This window comes from Leptodactylus fuscus, chromosome 1 (assembly GCF_031893055.1).
Source record: "Leptodactylus fuscus isolate aLepFus1 chromosome 1, aLepFus1.hap2, whole genome shotgun sequence".
NCBI classification, from domain to species: Eukaryota; Metazoa; Chordata; class Amphibia; order Anura; family Leptodactylidae; genus Leptodactylus; species Leptodactylus fuscus.
The window spans coordinates 187,256,690-187,280,158 of NC_134265.1; the positions used below are offsets into that span (position 1 = coordinate 187,256,690).

Genomic DNA, 23,469 nt, shown 5'->3' on the forward strand with positions numbered 1-23,469 from the left:
TTTATCCCTGCCATTTTCTCTATTACAGGCATAGATATTGCTGCAAGATTAACACACAGGACAGAGATTATGCTGATCTCTGGGGAGCGCTATACCTGAGTCATTGTGGATTTCAAAACTCTTTCCTAGCAGACCATGCATCCACCATGGCACAGTTGCTCACCAAATTTCATCGAAGAGGTTCTGTGTTGGATGTAATAAAACTGTCACAGACAAAGCAATAACAGTGATCATCAGCAAGAGTCCACACGTAACAGTGGTGTCTGTCACAGGAGAGCCAGGGTGAGATGAACCACCATTGAGCAGATACTGGTTAATAACTAATAGCAGCCTTACAAGATCCAGTTGCTGCATCATTTCAAAGGAGAATGTGGTGAGTCGAATTACTATCAGGCAGATACTGGCTGTGCACAAATGGCACCAGTACAAGATACAGTTGCTGCAATCATCTCAATGACGATAGCCCAAATTGACAGGTTGAATAACTTGACCCAAATTTCACAGACACAGTACTTTTTAGTGATGAAACAAACTTCTACATCATTATAAAGATGAACAAACAAAACCTTCGATACTGGCCCAGCACAAGGCAGATCAGCACAATCTTTCCTTTCCTCGTGTGTTAATCTTGCAGCAATATCTGTGTTGAGAAAATTGCTAACGACTTTAACAGGAATAAAGGTATGTCACATTTGACCAGTGATTTGGATTCATCATATTTTGTGATGCATACAATGTCATGCAAAAGTTTGGACAACTCTGGTCAAAATGACTGTTATTCTGAACAGATAAGCAAGTTGAAGATGAAATGATCTTTAAAAGGCATAAAGTTAGATTAAATACATTTGTCTGAGTACAATTTTAGAGTGAAAAAGGGAAAGGAGTAATTTGCAAAAGTTTGGGTACCCTTGTTGATTTGTTTGCTCAAATAACTTAAACCGGTGTCTCAGACCTTCATTAGCCAGTTAGTGTTATGGCATTGTTAGGAAAGGCCAAGTGATGCAAATTTTACAGCTTTATAAATACCCAGCCTCCCCTTACCTTGTGCCAGAAAACAGCAGCCATGAGAAGGTGATAAGAAAATAGAAAAGCGTTTTCAAGTTGCCTTTTCCTCAATTTAAAGTGTAATTAAGAAATTGGAGTTACCAGGAACAGCGGAGGTCGAGATAAGGTCTGGAAGAACAAGAAAAATTTGAGAGAATTTCCAGAGTTGCAGTCAAACAAGGGTTCTGATTTTCCAAAGACCTTCAGGAAGATTTAGCAGACTCTGAAGTGTGGTACATTGTTCTACTGTTCAGCGAGACCTGCACAAATATGGCCTTCAAGAAAACCTCTCCTGCGTCCTCACCTTAAAATTCAGTGTCAGAATTTTGCAAAAGAACATCTAAACAAGCCTGATGCATTTTGTAAACAAGTCCTGTGGACCGATGAGGATAAAATAGAACTCATTGGCCACAATGATCAAAGGTATGTTTGGAGAGAAAAGGGCACAGAATTTCTGGAAAAGAACATCTCTCCAACCATTAGGCATGGGGGTGGATCAATCGTGCTTTGGGGTTGTGTTGCAGCCAATGGCATGGGGAACATTTCACAGGTATGAAATTTCCACAAATTCTTGAAGAAAACATAACACTATTTATGAATAAGCTGGAAATTGAAAATAGGATGACTTCTACAACTGGTTAATGATCCTAGGCACACGTTAAAATCCACCATAGACTACCTAATATGGCACAAGCTGAAGGTTTTACCATGGCCCTCGCAATCCCCTGATCGGAACATTGAAAATCTGTGGCATTGCATTCATGGTGACCCAGATATCTCTCAGAACTGGAAGACTTTTCTGAGGAAGAATGGATGAAAATCCCTCAAACAAGAATTGTAGGACTCTTTGATGACTACAAAAATTTATTTACAAGCTGTGATACTTCCCAAAGGGAGTGCTTCTACGTACTAGACATGCAGGGTGCCCAAACTTTTGCATCGGATTTTTATTATTTTTTTTTTAAACAAGAAAATACATTGGGAATATCTTCAACTTGTTTAACTGTTCACAGTAAGTCATTTTAACTAAGGGTGTCCAAACTTTTGCATGCCACTTTGTCACATGCACCTTTCCATTTGGAAAAATCAACTTGGTTCCAAGATGGCGACTTTCATAAACGTCTCCCATGTTCAACACTGCCCCTCTCGAGGTTTGCATCCTTCCGTATAGCTAAATACCACTCGTGAGTATGGCAATCCCAACCACAGCTTTCCATTTATTCAGGTGTCTCTATACCTTTGACCATACTGTAGATGTAGATATTTGCTTCATTTGACTTTTAGGAAACTCAGGACATGGTTTCTGAAAATTTAGTTATTTTCTGATCTGGCAAAATTCTACCCAATTTCTTCTCACTTGGGCCAGGGTGGTTTGGTGAGAAAATATCTTAGCAGCCACATACTCTGTCCTGGATGCCAGTTGAATGAGCTAAACTAGGAGTATCGAAAGGATGTGTTGTCCTGTAAAGTTCAGGTCATTAGATTTTCAGTAGTAATACCTTGTGTATAATATGGACATTTTACAACAGTGTAAATCCAGCCTAAGGCTTCTTGCTTTGCTATAGATGAGAATTATTCGGAGTTGTAAGTTTGACTTGTTGACTCCACAGCCCCTACTGCCTTATATGCCGTTCATATGTTTTGTGGTATGTTTTATTGGAAAAAGGGCAGGTGGTATCGGTGGAAACATTGCCATTGTGAATGTTATACATCTCACCAATGGTTCTGGTAATATTTAAAATCTAAAAACCTGCTATTTTTGCAGTCAGAAACAGAATCTGTAACAAAGTATATGATGCAGATGTGAACAGAGAATATGTCCACTGAACTTGCCAGTGTAGCAGACGTTGACAGTATGATGTGTGTAAGGGGAGGACAAATACCGGGTAGTTTGATTTCACCTATCTGCCACTGCCAGACATTCTCCCTGAGAACAACAGAATTAAAATGTTCATGTGTGCTCTCTTGTTCGACCAAACATTATTTAATGTGTATGGGCCAGTCTTAATGCACCAAGTGTACTTTCAAGCTAAGACAGTTTACGTACTAAATGATTAGATTTATATATTTCCATACATTATAGGATTGTTTTTCTGTTCAAGCCAATGTATATGGCTGGCTGAGTGAGAAATAACCAACTTTTTTTTATTTGTTTTTTTTTCCCTACCTCAAGGTGTGTAGTATGCATGTGTGATTTTGAGTCAAGGCAACTTCTAAGAGTCTTACCGTGCAACCATGAATTCCATGCCAAGTGTGTCGACAAGTGGCTTAAGGTGAGACTTTTGTTACAAAATATATATATATATATATATATATATATATATATATATATATATATATATATATATATATATATATATTCTAATACTGCATTTCCTATTATTTATTTATCTATCATTTTCTTCTCTTTTCTAGGCAAATCGTACCTGCCCTATATGTCGAGCTGATGCTTCAGAAGTGCATCGTGATTCAGAATGACCAGTCTGAGAGCACAAGTCCAGCTCTGGTGTTCCTAGTCACATGTGTATTCGTGTACTTTCAAATACACATGCACAGCAACCATCCATTGAACTTAACCCGTTTGGCTTCCAGCCTATTCTTTACACAAAAGGGTCGACGGACCTCTTTTTGCACTGTGTGATTTAATCAATTATAAAGCTCCTAATTAGTCTTCACAATTATGGGATTGTTATACTAACCGTGTGATTGGGACTCCAAAGATTATTATTTTTTATATTCCTTAGCTTATTTTGTGTGTGCACTAACATTCCCTGGTTTTCGTGTGATCATTCCGAGTGTTTTTGCTGCAAGATTACGTGGATGTGATCTTTTAGCATGTGCTTTTATATTTAAACGGGAAAAAAAACTAAAAACAAAATACAGTGGTAGCTCCAAACAATTTAGCAATCTACCTTATTATAGAGCCTTCAGATACTGTGAGAGCGGACGGATGGAATGTAAGACTGTGTGCTAGTGGCCATTTTGCTTTTGTAAGTTTGCTTGTGTCAAGCACAAGAGCGTATGTGTGGGTGAGAACATATATACCAGCATGTACTGAGAGCGTATGTGAGTAGTATTACTTATGCTGCAATGTATAATCTTGTGTGTTATTTAAGCAGTACTAGTACTGTACACTGGTTTATTTTCTTGTGTTTGCAGTTGCACACTGAATGCTAAGGGTGTAGCAATCTATAGGCATTTCATATCCCTTCCTTACTACTTCACATGACTTTCATCCATACAGCCTTACCACTTATACTTCCTTTTGCTTATTTGTGCCACTGCAGGGAATACAAGAAGGCGGCTTTTTTTTTTTTTTTTTTTTTTTTAAATTAGAATACTGTATCATGTCTACATTAATTTAGGAACTAAAATAAGCTGTTCATATTTCACCTTATATTAAATTAGATGTCTGTTCTAGTGGTCCTATCTCTTGTGTACGTAAACAAAAAATGGAAAATTCCACCACCGTATTCTAGATTAAACCATTGATTTCGTTCTTGTAAGCCATACTTATAGCCTGCTAATGTTGTCAGGTCCAGTGTAATCTGTACAATTAAAAAAAAAAAAAAAAAAACATTTACATTTTTTTTTTTTTTTTCTTGAACAGATTCACAAAGACAATATTAAATATTGAAAATGGGCCCTCTAGTTATGGGGAATAGAATGAAAATGGATTTTTTTTTTCTCTTTAAAGTAAATCTGTCAGGGCGATTTGAGACACTAAACCACTGGTCCATAAAGACCTGAGTGAGTGATTCGGTGTCCCAAACTGCCCAGTTCTAAAGCCATCCGTGCCTGCAATAAAAATAAAGCTTTATATTCAACCTGCCACTGTATTCCACATGCTGGAGCAGTTCTATACTGAAGCCAGAGGAATAAACCTTGGTTTCAGTGCGCATGGCCCATACTTCCGGCACTTGTGCAGTGAAAGCTGGAGGGTATGTCTTCAGCTATACTGAAGAACTATCAGGCATCGGGAACGCTAGAGATTCTCATCAAACTCCTCCAGCTAAATATAAAGGTTCGGTTGTGTTGGGTTTGGGGTTTTTTTGTTTTTGTTAAAATGCTGGCAAGGTTGTTGTTTGGGAATCTCATACCCAAACCTTTAAGGATCTATGAGTGGTTTAGTGTACCAAATTGAACTGACAGGTTCCCATTAAATAATTTGTCAGACTTATGTTTTATTTGTCTTTTGTTAATTTCATTCTGACCCTTTTTAAAAGTTGTACTCCTTATTGAACTTTGTTTCTCCTTTTTCTATGCCTCTTGGGTATTCCACTGGACTCTATTGTGGTCTCTTTCAATACTGGAATTTCTATTTGGTGACTTCTGTGGCCAAGTTATTGTCTAAGTGGCCATCTCCTCCAGATGGAACCAGGAAATAGGGACCACTTTTGGGAAGAGGGGAATCCAAGAAGTATCATCTAATTGAAAGAGTTGTGGGAATGTTCGAGACAGCAGATTTTTTTTTTTTTTTTTATTTTAATTTATTCAATAAATTATTCTGACCTTTAAAGAATAAATGAATAAAAACTAGTCAAAATAGGAGAACCATTAAATATGAGCAATGTAATTGTATTCCTTTCTAGAGTATTGAAGCTTCAAGAGAAGTATTAGGATAAATGTTTTTTTTTTCCTCATATTTAGTATATATAGGACAAGTATATTGTAAATTTATAAGCACTTGATATAACTCTGCCTCCTAGAGAGGCTCCCATCTCTGGAATTGGTTGGGTGAAAGTCTTCACCGAAACTCACATGATGCATATCAATATGTATTTCATCTAAAAGGTCATAACCTCATAATGATGATTTCCTCTAGTGTTATTGCTGTGTGCCCTTGGCATATGGCATTAACGTCTTACACTGGTAACAAGGTAAATTATGTAACTTTTGTTTTTTTAATGTTCATTCTTTTTTGAAAAATGGTGAGCAGAACAAATCAAAGTTCTACATTATAAGGGTCCATGAACACAGATATTTTTGACGCTGAGTCCGTCTCAAAATCAGCCTCCAAAAAAAGCCTCCCAATAGAACTCTATTGGGAGGCTTTTTTTGGAGGCTGATTTTGAGGTGGATTCCATGTCAAAATAAGAGCCAAAAAACTCTGTGCGCACTGACCTCAAGAAACAAAGTGAATGTGAAGTGGAAAGGATCAAGTATACTTGCAGAGGTTTACGTGGTTACATCACCATTAAAATGATAGAACTTATACCAGCCAAATCCACACCAATATGACTTCCAACTCCAATGTTGTATGAGTCAGTTGCTATAAACCTATTTAGTAGCTCTTGAACTTAAGCAGTTGTACGGTACCCATATTTTTTTGTGAAATTTTTCATAAATCTTGGGGCACTCTATTGGAAACCTGTGATACTCTAAGATATTGCTAACTTTGGTACTAGTGGCCTTGGTGGTTTTTAGATGTCGCATTTTTACTTACACAAGATGAATAGGCAAAAAATTGAGGTATGGAAATTGTATTTCTAGTCTACACTTGCAATTGTTCTTTTATTCCCTGCAGTGCTACTTATTTGTTTGTTTGTTTTTCCTTTGGTTGCAATAGCACAAGCAGCACAAATATTAATATTGCTGTATTTTGCTGCCAGTCCCAGCTTTAAGTTGTGTGTGTGAGTGTGTGTCATAACTTGTGATGCATGTCTGACCCTTGTACTTGTCACAGTTCTGTGTCTCAAGACAGTGTTATTCCATGCTGCTTGTCCTTTATCCGAGCTTGTGGTTTAGTGGACTAAGACAAAAGCACAATTTGCCTGTGGGTTTTACACAATGTTGCCTCCATTGCCCTAAAGTGAAAACACACACTTTTTTTGTGACGGAATTAAACAATACCTGTAAATGCCACAATGTTCTCAAACCAAATGGACAAACGTTGCTTTTACTATCATTTTAAATGAAACTTTGCTTAAACTAACCAGCCACTGGACATCCTGTCACGTTTTTATTAAACTTCTAAAACCATGTAATTGCAGAAGTTGGTTACCACACTCCTCTTATAGTGCTACAAATACTTTTTTATATACTGCGATACTGTTTTTACCTGTATAGACTTAATAACACTACTACACTCAATATTCACTTTATTAAAGCATGCAAGCATCGCACTTTTTCTAGCTTAGACTGACGGATAAATGCAAAAAAAAAAAAAAGCAAAGTCTAGGGTACACATTTAATATGTAATCTTTTCACTTTTTGGCACAATGCAGTTTACGGAATTATTTTCTTTGACCACAAATTGTTTAAAGAGCAGGGTCACCATTCAGAGTTTTTTGTTTATTTTTTCTTTTTCGTTTTTTATTGCACTCTGGAGGCTGGTACTTCTGGAATGTATTTGGAATTTAATTTTTATATAACTTTTTTTTTTTTTTTTTTGCATGGGTCTCTTGCAGACATATGCTGACTTGCCTCCTGTGGTTAATGTATTGAATAGACCTTTATCTATAAAAAGCACACATGCATGTGTTCTGAACTGGCTCGGACTGACTACAAAGTTCCCTTCCTTTCTTTTAATTTTCACTAAAGACCAACATGTCCAGGAGCCAGAGGATATTTCTCAGCTGTTACTGCCATATGTCCTTTATCTGATGCCTCTAGCCCTAGCCTGCAGTAGTGCCTGACCTGCACAAGAATTAATGCATATGTTGGTTGTCATGTCCCACTCCCTAAACTTTTTATCAACTGTTGGCTTCAGCATCTTTATTTTCGTTTTACATTGTCTTTTCATTTTTGCATGAAATCTTTGCTTTTTCATGCTTTCTGGTTCTTGTCTAAGAGTGGTTATCAAGGCCTATAGATGTTCAGGGTTTTATGTGACATTCATTTTGTTGTCTTATGGTCTATTTTTAACATGCTTTACCACTGTTACAGTATTTTTATCCCCCCCCCCTTCCCCATGAAATGTTTTGAACTGAATTATCTTTAGGCCTTACAGGAAGGAGCCTTTTGCTTGTTCTCCCCTCTTGGTACATTTACAGTTACCTCATTTTGCTATTTATGTGTTTTTTCAGATTTGCCAATGAAAGCTTATGAATTTTATTGGATTCATATTTTTCTTTAAATTGTTCTCCATCGTATCATCATTTAACATGACATGTAGTTTTAAATGTATTATAAATATCTGTAACCAAATCATTTGAAGGCTTGATAAATTTTTAACAAAATTTGTACATTTTTTATGAGAGTTACTAGTAATGCTTTACTAAGTAGTGCAATGATTTATTTTTTATTTTATTTTGTTTGGTTTTTTTTACCCCCTGTGTCCAATTTTGGAGTTGAGAGAGGGTTGTTCAGTAATAAATGTATGATGTACACTTAAAACTGCTTTTGTTTATTTTTTATTTTATATGTTTGAAACCGTTCAGTTATTTTTATCTTATATTTCACTACAATAAAGCTCGTGGATTATCCTATGAATTAACCATATGGGAATAAGTAGTATGTGTGTCCTCTAATTAGTGCTGAGGCAATCGACACTAATTAGAGATTGCAGAAGGTCTAGGTAGACAGAACTCTACACTCACCGGCCACTTTATTAGGTACACCATGCTAGTAACGGGTTGGACCCCCTTTTGCCTTCAGAACTGCCTCAATTCTTCGTGGCATAGATTCAACAAGGTGCTGGAAGCATTCCTCAGAGATTTTGGTCCATATTGACATGATGGCATCACACAGTTGCCGCAGATTTATCGGCTGCACATCCATGATGCGAATCTCCCGTTCCACCACATCCCAAAGATGCTCTATTGGATTGAGATCTGGTGACTGTGGAGGCCATTGGAGTACAGTGAACTCATTGTCATGTTCAAGAAACCAGTCTGAGATGATTCCAGCTTTATGACATGGCGCATTATCCTGCTGAAAGTAGCCATCAGATGTTGGGTACATTGTGGTCATAAAGGGATGGACATGGTCAGCAACAATACTCAGGTAGGCTTTGGCATTGCAACGATGCTCAATTGGTACCAAGTGGCCCAAAGAGTGCCAAGAAAATATTCCCCACACCATGACACCACCACCAGCCTGAACCGTTGATACAAGGCAGGATGGATCCATGCTTTCATGTTGTTGACTCCAAATTCTGACCCTACCATCCGAATGTCGCAGCAGAAATCAAGACTCATCAGACCAGGCAACATTTTTCCAATCTTCAATTGCCCAATTTTGATGAGCTTGTGCAAATTGTAGCCTCAGTGTCCTGTTCTTAGCTGAAAGGAGTGGCACCCGGTGTGGTCTTCTGCTGCTGTAGCCCATCTGCCTCAAAGTTCGACGTACTGTGCGTTCAGAGATACTCTTCTGGCTACCTTGGTTGTAACGGGTGGCTATTTGAGTCACTGTTGCCTTTCTATCAGCTCGAACCAGTCTGGCCATTCTCCTCTGACCTCTGGCATCAACAACGCATTTCCGCCCACAGAACTGCCGCTCACTGGATGTTTTTTCTTTTTCGGACCATTCTCTGTAAACCCTAGAGATGGTTGTGCGTGAAAATCCCAGTAGATCAGCAGTTTCTGAAATACTCAGACCAGCCCTTCTGGCACCAACAACCATGCCACGTTCAAAGGCACTCAAATCACCTTTCTTCCCCATACTGATGCTCGGTTTGAACTGCAGGAGATTGTCTTGACCATGTCTACATGCCTAAATGCACTGAGTTGCCGCCATGTGATTGGCTGATTAGAAATTAAGTGTTAACGAGCAGTTGGACAGGTGTACCTAATAAAGTGGCCGGTGAGTGTAATTCTTATGGCCTTTTTGGGGGGGAGAAGGTCCTGATTTTTATTTAAAATTTTAATAGTAATTAATAGAGATGAGGGAACAGTGAAATATTCGTTACTTGTTTCGAATAGCCCCTCAATATTCGACTATTCGAACGAATATCGAACCCCATTATAGTCTATAGGGAAAAGCCGTTTGCTTCAGGGGAAACCCAAATTCGACTCGGGAGGGTCACCAAGTCCACTATGACACTTCAGCAAATGATAACACCTCTGGAATGCAACTGGGACAGCAGGGGAAGCATGACTGAGGGCATCTAACAAGCCCAAGCCACAGTTTTACCCCACCATCACAGCCTATCAACTACACACTTTCCACACTCAAAAAAACCTCTATCAGTGGGAAAATACCTGGAAACTTTTCCTCCCCAATTGGATGGACAGAAACACAAATTTTAAGCTAAAGAAACATTAACAAATGCCCCTTTAAATCACGTTGCCCATGACAACCACAGATGGAATAGGCAATAAGAAATCCAACAGTACCCACCCTGAACTGTCATTGTTTATGTGTGTGTGATGTGGTAAGACCTTCAAAAATTCACTTTTCTGGCCCTTAACATGAGCACTTCCAAATTAAGCTACAGGCCCATAAGCTGAGCTACCAGCAGAGATTGAGGCCCTTGAGGTGACTTCAGCCTTCTACCTGCAGAGTTTTAGGCCCTTTGACTTAGTTCAGCCTGGCGCCAGCAGAGTTTTTTTTTGCCCTTTGGGTGAGTTGAGCCTTGCACCAGCAGAGTCTTAGCCCCTTTAAAATAGCCCTTAAAACGGTGGTTCCAGAACCATCACTCTCATTGTGTTGGATTAATGCAGTGGATTGGACTGAGGACCCAAACATTGACCTTGATTGTGACTGGGAAATTGATAACATTTTGGCATCAAGTCCTGGAGTAACTTTTATTTAGAGGGCCGCAAAGGTGGAGAATTGGCTGCAACCACTACAACCTGTAATGGTCCTCTATTATGGGACTCATTACCTCTACAGGGTTCTGATCAGATGTTAATAGTCCAAACAACATGCTCCAGTACTTTAGCTGTAGATCAGAAACCACTTTCTCTTCCGACACCAGATTTAACAAAGCTTCATCATCATCATCATCCTGCTGAGATGGAGCCACTAAAGGAAACCTTGCCTTCAAAGGCATGTCCTGGAGCTGACTGAGCCAAATCTAAACAGTCCTTTGGAACTGAACAAAATTCACCAGCAGTGTTTTTGGCCCTTGAGGTTAGTTGAGCCTTGCACCAGCAGTGTTTTGGGCCCTTATAGTGAGTAGAGCCTTGCACCAGCAGTGTTTTTGGCCCTTGAGGTGAGTTGAGCCTTTAAACAGAAGGGGTTTTTTTGACCTTCAGATAACTAGATCCATGCACCAGCAGTGTTTTATTTTTTGGCCCTTGGGGTGACTAGAGCCTTGTAGCAGCAATGTTTTATTTTTTGGCCTTTGGGGTGACCCCGAAAAATTAGATTACAGACCCTTGGGGGTGAGCCCTAAAACATTAATTTTCAGGCCCTTGAGGGAAGCCCTAAAAAATATTTTGCAGGCCCTTGGGATGGAGCCCTAAAAAATTGCATTACAGGCCTTTGGGGGGTATCCATGAAAAATTAATGAAGTTTTTTTTAAGAATTACATTAGGGTGAAGGGGCTGGGGTTGGAGGAGGAGGAGGATGATGAGTGAATTGGGTGCTGGCAGCCCCTCTCCAGTATCAGGACTGTGGACTGGATACCCAGCTGGATATCCACTGTCTCACTCACATCCCCTGCTGCTACCGTGCTGCATGAAATGAGACGAAGATGGCCGATACTATTCTTATGAATAAGAGGTCACATGTTTTCGGCAGCCAATGGGTTTTTGCAATTTTTTTTCGATGCCTACATTGTCGTAGTTCCTGTCCCACCTCCCCTGGACAGTTATTGCTCCAAAAAACGCGCCAGGGAAGGTGGGAGGGGATACAAATTTTTACTGCGTTTGCCGCGTGTTATTCGATTGGAATCGAATATATCGAACATCCTGATATTTGACGCAGTTTGCTCATCTCTAGTAATTAATGCATTGTAATATACACTAATTTAAAATACTGCTTGCATTCACTTCTTAGGCTGAGCTCACACGGGTATATTGGTCAGGATTTTGAGGCGGAATCCGTCTCAAAATCCAGACCAAAAAAACGGCTCCCATTGAAATCAATGGGAGTCGGTCAATTCTTTTTTCGTGGAGCCGTTTGTTCCGGCTTCCGGAAAAAGAAGACCGATACTCTTTCAAGCGGATTTGCCTCGCAACATCTGACTGAAGACACTGCCTCCCGACTAGGCCCTTTCATTTGGGCCTACTACGGAGCGGACTGCTGCGACTGGATGCTGGTGCACTGCACCGTTTTTTTTGTTTGTTTGTTTTTTTGTCCAGAATCTGAGGCGGCCTCCGCCTCAAATTCTGGACCAAAGAACCCTGTGTAAACCTGGCCTTATGTGATTGTCTGAAGATGGGGCTGTACAGCGCTGGTATAAATTTGCACAGACTAGAATTCAATCAAAACAGAATTGCATTGCATTGTAACGTCTGTAATACAAATTTGCTTTTTCCACAGTCAAGATTTCCTGGAGATCCAATTTCCCACTTTAGGTCGGGGGCCTCACATGGTGTAAACACCATGGTGAAAAAAAAACAAACTGTGTTTTACAGTCCCTTTACAGTTTCCTAAACTGTTTTGATTTTTGAAATGTATGTCTATTATACTTACTGAAACGCCTGTAGTTTCTCTATAGGTATAATCGAAACAAACTCTGCAGAGGAAACCTCTGTAGACTGTGAAAAGTGGTGTGGAAAAAAATATGATGTGTTGCCGTTACCTGAGCCTTAGACTTAAAGGGGCTGTCCACTTTCAGACCAATATTGAGAGACAAATGTTACGGTTTGTATAATAAAAAGTTGTAGTTTTCCAATATACTTTCTGTATCAATTCCTCACGGTTTTCTAGATCTCTGCTTGCTGTCATTCATTCTGTTACTTCTATAGCAGGAGTGCTCACACTTTGTCAGCATGTGAGCTACTTTATAACATGACCAAGTCGAAAGATCTACTACCCACTTCTTGTGGGCAGGGCTGGGGGTGGGCCTGTGGGCGGGAACAGTCGTGTCTGTGGGCGGGGCCGAGTGGAGCGTGAGAGCAGGAGACAGCGACGTTCTGTGGCCACCCAGGGATCCCTGCTGTCTGCTTGTTCACTGCGCAGGCCCCAGCTTGCCAGTGTCCGGAGATGACTCTCAGCCTGCACTGTGAACAAGCAGCACCCCGGCCCCCTCCATCCCTAAGAGCGGCCTGCAGGTGTCCGGAGTGCTTGTTCACAGCGCAGGCTGACAGTCGACTCTACGGTAGTTATGCCCCTGCTGTACCCAATAGTAAAGGGGGAGGGGTTTGCCTATTCATAAAATCCTGTCTTAAGCCAGTCCTGCGTGAGGACATCTGTGAGGAAAAGGAATATGTGGAGTCCTTATGGGTGAAAATTGTGGGAGGAACAAAAAATAATAAAATACTGATAGGGGTTTGTTATAAATCTCCAAATATAACGGAAGATGCTGAAAATATACTAATAAAACAAATAGATGAGGCCGCAAAGCAGAATAAAGTCATTATTATGGGGGATTTCAACTACCCAGATATCAATTGGGAGGCAGAAACCTGCAGGTCCAACAAAGGGAACAGGTTCTTGTCAGTAATAAAAGACAATTACCTATCGCAACTAGTGCAGGACCCAACAAGAGGCGAGGCACGACTAGACCTAATTTTAACAAATGAACCTGACACACTGTCAAAAGTGGAGGTTGGGGGACATCTGGGTAATAGTGACATAATAAGTTTTCCACTACATCCATCAAGACGGCTACCCAAGGAGGTTGACCTCTGACCCTCTGTAGGGACAGGAACTGAGAGACTCGTTAAATACACCACTCCCAACACCATTCACCAATGTTTCCTGTCCCTACACAGGGTCAGGATGAGAGGCTCTCCTCCGTCTGGGGGATAGGTAAAGTATTACAACCATCTGGCCCTCGGTCGTAGTCAAAGGCGCCTGCCTCCCTGGGCCATTAAGGACACGGGGGTATTGCTCCGGCCTGCCCCCGGGTGGAAAACTCCCCCCTTCCAGCGGTCCGTTAGGGCTAATGCAGGGGGTAGAGTGGATGCCGGCTCCGGCCAGCACACAGGGGAGGAACGGCCAACCTAGGCGTACTGGCGTTCCAGGATGTGATGTACATGAGACAGCCGGGCGCAGTGGCTTGCGTCTGTATTCCCAGCTTCCTGGGAGGCTGAGGCTGCAGGATCACTGGATTCCAGGATTTCTGGCTACACAAGGTGGTGTCATTGTATGAATACTGGGCGGTGAGTGAACTAGATGGCATTCCTGAAAGGTATGTGGTGTATCACGGTATGCTCCAGCATGTTGTTCCCAGAGGCACAGCTGTTGATCACAGATCCCCTGGCTGCTTTCAGCTCCCTTGGTGTTGTATGACAGATACTAAACTTTGTAAGGTAATTAAAAATGAGGAGGATAGTAGAACATTACAGGAGGATCTAAGGATACTGGAAGCATGGGCGGAGACTTGGCAAATAAAGTCTAATGTTGACAAATGTAAGGTAATGCACTTTGGTCGACGTAATAAAATGTATGACTATGTACTTAATAGTAAATTACTGGGTAAGACTGTCAATGAAAAAGAGTTGGGATTTTGGTGGACAGCAAGCTTACCTTTAGTGACCAGTGTCAGGCAGCTGCTGCCAAGGCAAATAAAATTATGGGATGCATCAAAAGATGTATAGATTCTCATGACAAGGACGTAGTTATGCCTCTATACAAATCAGTGGTCCGGCCACACTTAGAATATTGTGCGCAAATTTGGGACCCAATATACAAGAAAGACATAAGTGAACTTGAAAAAAATGCAAAGACGGGCAACCAAAATGATTAGGGGAATGGGTGGATTGGAGTACAACGAGAGATTAACAAACTTGGGGTTATTCAGTTTAGAGAAAAGACGTCTACGGGGAGATCTAATAACACTGTACAAATATATGAAGGGACAAAGAACTTTCTAAGGATATTTTTACTCCTAGGCCAGTGACAGTGACAAGAGGACATCATCTACATCTGGAGGAGAGAAAGTTTCACCAGAAACATAGAAGGGGATTCTTCACAGTAAGAACAGCGAGGCTCTGGAACTCTCTGCCCCAGGAAGTGGTGATGGTGGATTCATTAAACAAGTCCAAAGAGGGCCTGGATGCCTTTCTGCAAGAGAAAAATATTAAGGGTTATGGATTCTAGATTTTAGATATTATACTGACTGCCAGATTTGACTCGGGAAGGAATTTTTTCCCCTGAAATGGGGCAATTGGCATAAGCCTCATGGTTTTATTTATTTATTTTTTTTGCCTTTTTCTGGATCAACACTGTAGGGGATTGTAGGGTTATAGGTTGGACTTGATGGACTGATATCTTCATCTAATGTCATCTACTATGTAACTATGTAACTTTTCTATGTTAACAATTTCTTGCTTTTATAACTGAATGTGGCTTCCAACCACCATTGAAAGTGGTGATAAAATGAAATTGTAGCTAACGTTGTTCAAAAGGTTAGGAACATATGCTTTAGATGGTGTATTTATTGGACATTTCTTTGAAAATGCTGTTTTGTTTTTTAGATTCTTAGGGAAAGTTTGTTTCTTTTAATATCTAGGAATAAAACTAGTTCTTGCTAATACTGATATTCCACCTTCTTTCTCTACTTAGGTTTTAATTTCATGTTTGGAAGCGGGGTAACCCCCCAATACTCCATATGGGAACATTTTATGGTAGATGACCATCTAGATCAGTGTTTCTCAAGCTGCGGCACGTACACCCCTGGGGGCATGTCCAACTATCCCCAGGGGTACATGCAGTGAGTGTCTCCCACTGCTAATCGTAGTTGTGCTACAATTATACTCTGGTTTCTTCAGAGTAGATGATGAAACACAACAAACAATTTTACTTATCTCTCTTATAGATGAGCGAACAGTAAAATATTCGATGTTCGTTATTCGTTCCGAATAGCATCTCAATATTCGACTATTCAAACGAATGTCGAACCTCATTATAGTCTATGGGAGAAAATGCTTTGTTTCAGGGTATTCCCACCATTCGACTCAGGAGGGTCACCAAGTCCACTTTTAAACCTCAGCAAATGATGCCAACACCTCTAAAATGCAACTGGGACAGTAGGGGAAGCATGTCTGGGGGCATCTAACAACCCAAAGTCCCTGTATTACCCCACTATCACAGCTTAACAACTACACACTTTCCACATTCAAAAAAAACCTCTATCAAAGTGGGAAAATACCTGGAAATCTTCTTTACTCCCCAAATGGATGGACACAAACCCAAACTTAAGCTCAACAAACATTAACAAGCACCCCTTTAAATAATGTTGCCCATGACAACCACAGATGAAATAGGCAATGGGAAATCCTTCAGTCCCCACCCTGAACTGTCATTGTGCGTGCGTGCGTGCGTGCGTGCGTGCGTGTGTGTGTGTGTGTGTGTGTGATGTGGTAAGACCTTCCAAAATTCACTTTTCTAGCCCTTAACATGAGCTCTTCCAAATTAAGTTACAGGCCCGTAAGCTGAGCTACCAGCAGAGATTGAGGCCCTTGAGGTGACTTCAGCCTTCTACCTGCAGAGTTTTAGGCCCTTTAACTTAGTTCAGACTTGCACCAGAAGAGATTTGTTGGTTCTTTGGGTGAGTTGAGCCTTTAAACAGCAGAGATTTAGTTTTTGGCCCTTGGCGTGAGTAGAGCCTTTAAAATACAGTGCTTTTGGCCCTAGGAGTGAATACAGCCTTTAAAGAGGACCTTTCACCACTTTTGGGCACATGCAGTGTTATATACTGCTGGAAAGCTGACAGTGCGCTGAGTTCAGCGCACTGTCGGCTTTCCCGATCCGTGCCCGGTGTAAAGAGCTTACGGTGCCGGTACCGTAGTGCTCTATGGTCAGAAGGTCGTTTCTGACCATTAGCCAGGAACGTCCTTCTGCCTCGCGGCGCCAATCGTGCTGTGCTGTGGAGCGGGGAGGAACGCCCCCTCCCTCCCTGATAATACTCGTCTATGGACGAGCTGTGTGAGCAGAGGGAGGGGGCGTTCCTCCCCGCTCCACAGCACAGCGCGATTGGCGCCGCGAGGCAGAAGGACGTTCCTGGCTAATGGTCAGAAACGCCCTTCTGACCATAGAGCACTACAGTACCGGCACCGTAAGCTCTTTACACCGGGCACGGATCGGGAAAGCCGACAGTGCGCTGAACTCAGCGCACTGTCAGCTTTCCAGCAGTATATAACACTGCATGTGCCCAAAAGTGGTGAAAGGTCCTCTTTAAAAAGCAATGTTTTGGGCCCTTGGAGTGAGTACAGCCTTGCAGCAGCAGTGTTTTATGCCCTTGGGGTGACTAGAGCCATGCAGCAGCAGTGTTTCATGTTTTGGCCCTTGGGGTGACTAGAGCCTTGTAGCAGCAGTGTTTTATTTTTTGGCCCTTGGGGTGACTAGAGCCATGCAGCAGCAGTGTTTCATTTTTTGGCCGTTTTGGTGACTAGAGCCATGCAGCAGCAGTGTTTTATTTTTTGGCCCTTTTGGTGACTAGAGCCATGCAGCAGCAGTGTTTTATTTTTGGCCCTTGGGGTGACCCCTAAAAAATTAGATTTCAGGCCCTTGGGGGTGAGCCCTAAAACAATAGTTTTCAGGCCCTTGGGGTGAGCCATAAAATGGCTTCATCGCCTTCGTGTACCAGCTTCTTTCCACTCAGGCTGTTGGCTCTCCTATTAGGCATCGTTACATGGCTAAGTGGAAGGCGGCGGTTGGGAGGGCTATTTCCCTGGGACAGTGGCAGATTGTTTGGTCTTGCGCTCCGAAATCCTCGCAGTGCATAACTTTCAGGGAGACTCAGTTCAAACTCCTGATGCATTGGTACCACACTCCGGCTCTCCTTCATGCTTTAAATCATGCACTACCCTCGGAGTGTTGGCGCTGTAGGGTCGCAGTGGGTACCTTATATCATATCTTTTGGACTTGTCCTCTTGTCCTGGGATTCTGGCGGGAGGTCAAAGCCTTTACGGATTCCCTCTTTTTTGCAAGGGGTCCGTTTAGATCCCCTTACGTACACTCACCGGCCACTTTATTAGGTACACCTGTCCAACTGCTCGTTAACACTTAATTTCTAATCAGTCAATCACATGGCGGCAACTCAGTGCATTTAGGCATGTAGACATGGTCAAGACAATCTCCTGCAGTTCAAACCGAGCATCAGTATGGGGAAGAAAGGTGATTTGAGTGCCTTTGAACGTGGCATGGTTGTTGGTGCCAGAAGGGCTGGTCTGAGTATTTCAGAAACTGCTGATCTACTGGGATTTTCACGCACAACCATCTCTAGGGTTTACAGAGAATGGTCCGAAAAAGAAAAAACATCCAGTGAGCGGCAGTTCTGTGGGCGGAAATGCGTTGTTGATGCCAGAGGTCAGAGGAAAATGGCCAGACTGGTTCGAGCTGATAGAAAGGCAACAGTGACTCAAATAGCCACCCGTTACAACCAAGGTAGCCAGAAGAGCATCTCTGAACGCACAGTACGTCGAACTTTGAGGCAGATGGGCTACAGCAGCAGAAGACCACACCGGGTGCCACTCCTTTCAGCTAAGAACAGGAAACTGAGGCTACAATTTGCACAAGCTCATCGAAATTGGACAATTGAAGATTGGAAAAACGTTGCCTGGTCTGATGAGTCTCGATTTCTGCTGCGACATTCGGATGGTAGGGTCAGAATTTGGCGTCAACAACATGAAAGCATGGATCCATCCTGCCTTGTATCAACGGTTCAGGCTGGTGGTGGTGGTGTCATGGTGTGGGGAATATTTTCTTGGCACTCTTTGGGCCCCTTGGTACCAATTGAGCATCGTTGCAACGCCAAAGCCTACCTGAGTATTGTTGCTGACCATGTCCATCCCTTTATGACCACAATGTACCCAACATCTGATGGCTACTTTCAGCAGGATAATGCGCCATGTCATAAAGCTGGAATCATCTCAGACTGGTTTCTTGAACATGACAATGAGTTCACTGTACTCCAATGGCCTCCACAGTCACCAGATCTCAATCCAATAGAGCATCTTTGGGATGTGGTGGAACGGGAGATTCGCATCATGGATGTGCAGCCGACAAATCTGCGGCAACTGTGTGATGCCATCATGTCAATATGGACCAAAATCTCCAAGGAATGCTTCCAGCACCTTGTTGAATCTATACCACGAAGAATTGAGGCAGTTCTAAAGGCAAAAAGGGGGTCCAACCCGTTACTAGCATGGTGTACCTAATAAAGTGGCCGGTGAGTGTATATACTGAACCTCCCTCCCAGACACCTGGGCAACAAGACTTCCCGACTGTTCCTTCATCTCTGTACGGCTGCAAAGACTCTCATTGCCAAGCATTGGAGGAGTGTGAATCCTCCCTCAGGCATTGAGCTCTTGGTCCGTATTAAGGACCTGAGGAATCTCGAATACTTGACTGCTAGCCTCAATAATACTTTGGATGCCTTCCACTCTGTTTGGTCCCCCTGGGACGCCCATTGTGCATTGATTGGTCTATGACCCCAGATCTCTTTCTCCCTCTCTCTTTCCTTCTTTCCCTCCCTTTTGTTTCTGTTTGTCTCCCCCTTATTTTCTTGTTTTAATATTTACTCTTCCATTTTAGGACTTTGTTCATCATTTAAATTGGGTCTGGTGGTCTCGCCTTTCCTGTTTATCATCACTTTTGTTGGCTCTGTTTCTGTTTTGTTTTGTTTTCCCTTGTTATGTATAAAATTTTTCAATAAAAACTACAGTTGAAAAAAAAAAAAAAAAACCATCCAACCCCCCATACCTATATATTTTCTTAAAGTAGACACCTGCAGCATTGTCAGAATGCCACTTGGTACTGTATACGAACAGGTACCTTCATGCAATTTTGATTTAAAGTGAATGTTTTATGAAAAAATGCAAATAAATGTATATTAGTTGTTAAAAGTGGAAACCAAACAAAAAATTAAATAGACCAAACCTCCTAAAAATAAAAGTTCAACATGTGCAGAGTTCATTCATATCACTATGGCCTACACCCGCATGCACACATCTTCAGAAAATCACCAGAACTGGAAGGAACAAAAATCTGCTTTGAAGCTGGAAATGTTAAAAAAGTAACATCCTGTAAAATGTAGGGATTACACACCGTGAAAAGTAAGTGACCCCCTAAACCCTATATATTTTTTGAAAGTAGACAACCTGAAGATTACAAATGTCTTAATGGGTCATCAGTAGCCACATCCACCTTCATGCAACTTTGCGACAAACATAAATACAACTAGAGCTCAGAATTCCAAAAACCTCAATACAGAAGACAAGCAGGATTTTGCTGTTATTCACTAATATGTTAAAAAAATCTATACTGCACCTACCAAACTGTGACTGTGATACCAAAATCTAACTTTTTTGAGATTGCACAGCATACCATATATAAAAACACCCTTGGGGTAAGTTGAGCCTTTAACCAGCAGTGTTTTTGGCCCTTGGGGTGAGTTAAGCCTTTAACCAGCAGTGTTTTTGGCCCTTGGGGTGAGTTAAGCCTTTAACCAGCAGTGTTTTTGGCCCTTGGGATGAGTTAAGCCTTGTACCAGCAATGTTTTTGGTCCATGGCGCGTGGTATTCGATCAAAATCGAATATGTCGAATACCTTAATATTCAATATAAATACCTACTCAATCGAACGATATTCGCTCATCTCTAATTATCATATGTCCACAGGATAGGTAAAAAATGTTCAACCGGCAATACCCTAGAGATCAGTGTAACACAGGGGGCCTGCAATTTGCCCTAAGTGCTCCATGTGAATGGCAACTGCTCTATTCACTTCTATGAGGCTACCGATGGTCCATCCTGGCGGTCTCATGGAAGTAAATGGAGTGGTGGCCTGGCATGTGCACTTCTGCTCCGTTCACAAGAGGGATCCCAGAATTCAGATCACATGGAGCATACCCATGTCATAACATCTGCGTGCCACATAGTATTGCTGAGACTCAATTACAGGCCTCAGCAGTGCCCAAGTACTCAATTACAAGGCCTAAGCCAGGAGGCTGGAAGATGAATCAGCTCCTTACACAACCGTCTCCAAGTTTTCTCCCGTGCATCTCCCATACTCTGGAACTCCTTACCAAGACACATAAGACTGACCCCTACAATCACAGGCTTCAAGAAGGCCCTGAAGACTCACCTATTCAGGAAGGCCTACAACCTCCAATAACACTACTGTCACCACATCACCATCTGAACAGTCTGTACCCTCACCTTCTGTCTGTATCCCTCTTCCCTCATAGATTGTAAGCCCTCGCGGGCAGGGCCCTCTACCCCACCGTGCCAGTCAGTCAATGTTAGTATTATATGTACCTGTATATTTTGTGTATTGTATGTAAACCCCCAAATGTAAGGCACCATGGAATTAATGGTGCTATATAAATAAACAATAATAATAATAATAATAATGAAGAAACCAGAGAGTATAGTAATAGCACTTTCTGGTTAGGACTGAACAATGTGTTCCTAAAAAAAAACTAGTAGATGAATATTTGCAAAACTACTATTGTGAGGTTCGTCCATTAATCCATTGTTACCTCCTGTCATTTTTGTATCCTCAAGAATTTTGGTATTTTTTTTAAAAAAAAGTTACATTAAAAAAGATAGACTGGTGAGCAACATTTAGAATTTTTAGACCATTCACTCAACTGTTGAAAAGTGGCTGGAAAAGTCGGCGTGGTTAGCATGTGTAACTGTCTGTACTCCAGATTTATCTATTGTCACTTAAAAATACCTCACTCATGTGACTGGGGTCAGGGGATAATCGTACACATCAGGGAGAGTGTTTGCCTACATAGGCAGTACGGAGACTTACAAGTCATTCCTGCTCCGCTAGGGATTCTGGGTATGATTATTTTTTTACTCATGTGACTGGGTGATGTAGAAAGTGGAGTTCCATCGGAGGACAGAACTGTTAGGCTAGATGTGCCAAATTTATCAAATATCATGTGACATTTGATAAATTTGGGGCAAATTACACTAACAAAGACATTAGAAAAACTGACTGAAGTACTGAAGTACAAGTTGCGTGTAATTTACTGCCATTAACCCCTTCCCGACATGCGCCATAATAGTACGGCGCATGTCGGGTCTGTAACTATGGCGACCGCTCGGGAGCCGGTCGGCCGCCATAGCCGCCGGGTGTCTACTGCTTTAAGCAGTAGACAACCGGCTCTAATGCCTCCGATCGGTCCCCGGACTGATCGGAGGCATTAACCCCTCCGGCGCCGCGGTCAAAGGCGCCGGAGGCGCCATTTTCCCGGCGGCGCATGGGCGCCGCCATTTTGGCCGGGATCGCCGGCTCCTGGAGCATGCTCCAGGGCTGACGTCCCGTTGCCATGACAGCCGGGAGCCTTGTACAGGCTCCCAGGCTTGTCTGCAAATCCTTTCTTTTGCAGGCTGGCCTATGCAGCCTGCAAAAGAAAGGATGCTTTTTTGCAATGCATTGCAATGCATTAGCATTGTAATGCATTGCATTAGTGATCAGACCCCCTGGGGTTCAACACCCCTAGGGGGTCTAATAAATGCAAAAAAAAAATTAAAAAAAAAGTTAAAAAAAATATAAAAAGAATTAAAAGTTCAAATCACCCCCCTTTCCCTAGAACACATATAAAAGTAGTTAAAAACTGTGAAACATATACATGTTAGGTATCCCCGCGTCCGAAATCGCCCGCTCTACAAATCTATAAAAATATTTTTCCTGTTCGGTAAACGCCGTAGCGGGAAAAATAGTCGAAAGTGCCAAACCGCTATTTTTTCACTGTTTTGATTCTGATAAAAATTTGAATAAAAAGTGATCAAAGCAATAACATTTCCCGAAAATGGTAGAACTAAAAAGTACACCCGGCCCCGCAAAAAAAGACGCCCTATGCATCCCCGTACACTTACGTATAAAAAAGCTACGGCCATCGGAATATGGCAACTTTTAGAAAAAAAATTTTTTTACACAGTTTTGGAAATTTTTTTAGGGGTCAAAATGTAAATAAAACCATATAAATTTGGTATCCCTGGAACCGTACCGAAACACAGAATATAGGGGACATGTCATTTTGGCTGCACAGTGAACGGCGTAAAACCAAAGCCCGTAAGAAAGTCGCAGAAATGCATTTTTTCTTCAAATCCACCCCATTCTGAATTTTTTTCCTGCTTCCCAGTACATTATATAGAATAATTAATGGTAGCATCATCAAGAAAAATTTGTCCCGCAAAAATTAAGACCTCATATGGCTCTGGGAGCGGAGAAATAAAAAAGTTATGGGGTTTAGAAGGAGGGGAGTCCAAAACGAAAATCAAAAAATGCCATCGGCGGGAAGGGGTTAATATTGAAGCAGTCAGTCAGGAAAAAAAAAGCCTTGTGCAATAAATTTTCCAGATATGTCTAAATATTTGCAATGATAAAAACCTTCTGCAAGTGGTTGTCCTGCAGATTTGTACTTTGTACTGTTCAGTACATTGGTACACTTCCAGAATTCTGAGT

The 23,469-nt window shown here is 41.7% G+C and overlaps 1 protein-coding gene across 4 annotated transcripts in view; it reads left to right on the forward strand.

Moving 5' to 3' along the window:
* Positions 1–4,582, forward strand: part of RNF38 (ring finger protein 38) — a 214,350-nt gene extending 209,768 nt beyond the window's left edge. For all 4 annotated transcript variants that reach the window (XM_075280433.1, XM_075280434.1, XM_075280435.1 and 1 more), the window contains 2 exons: positions 3,218–3,317; positions 3,460–4,582. In XM_075280433.1, the coding sequence (XP_075136534.1) occupies positions 3,218–3,317; positions 3,460–3,522 (163 nt within the window). In that variant the 3' untranslated portion in view covers positions 3,523–4,582. The remainder of the gene's footprint in view (positions 1–3,217; positions 3,318–3,459) is intronic.
* Positions 4,583–23,469: the final 18,887 nt, after the last annotated feature.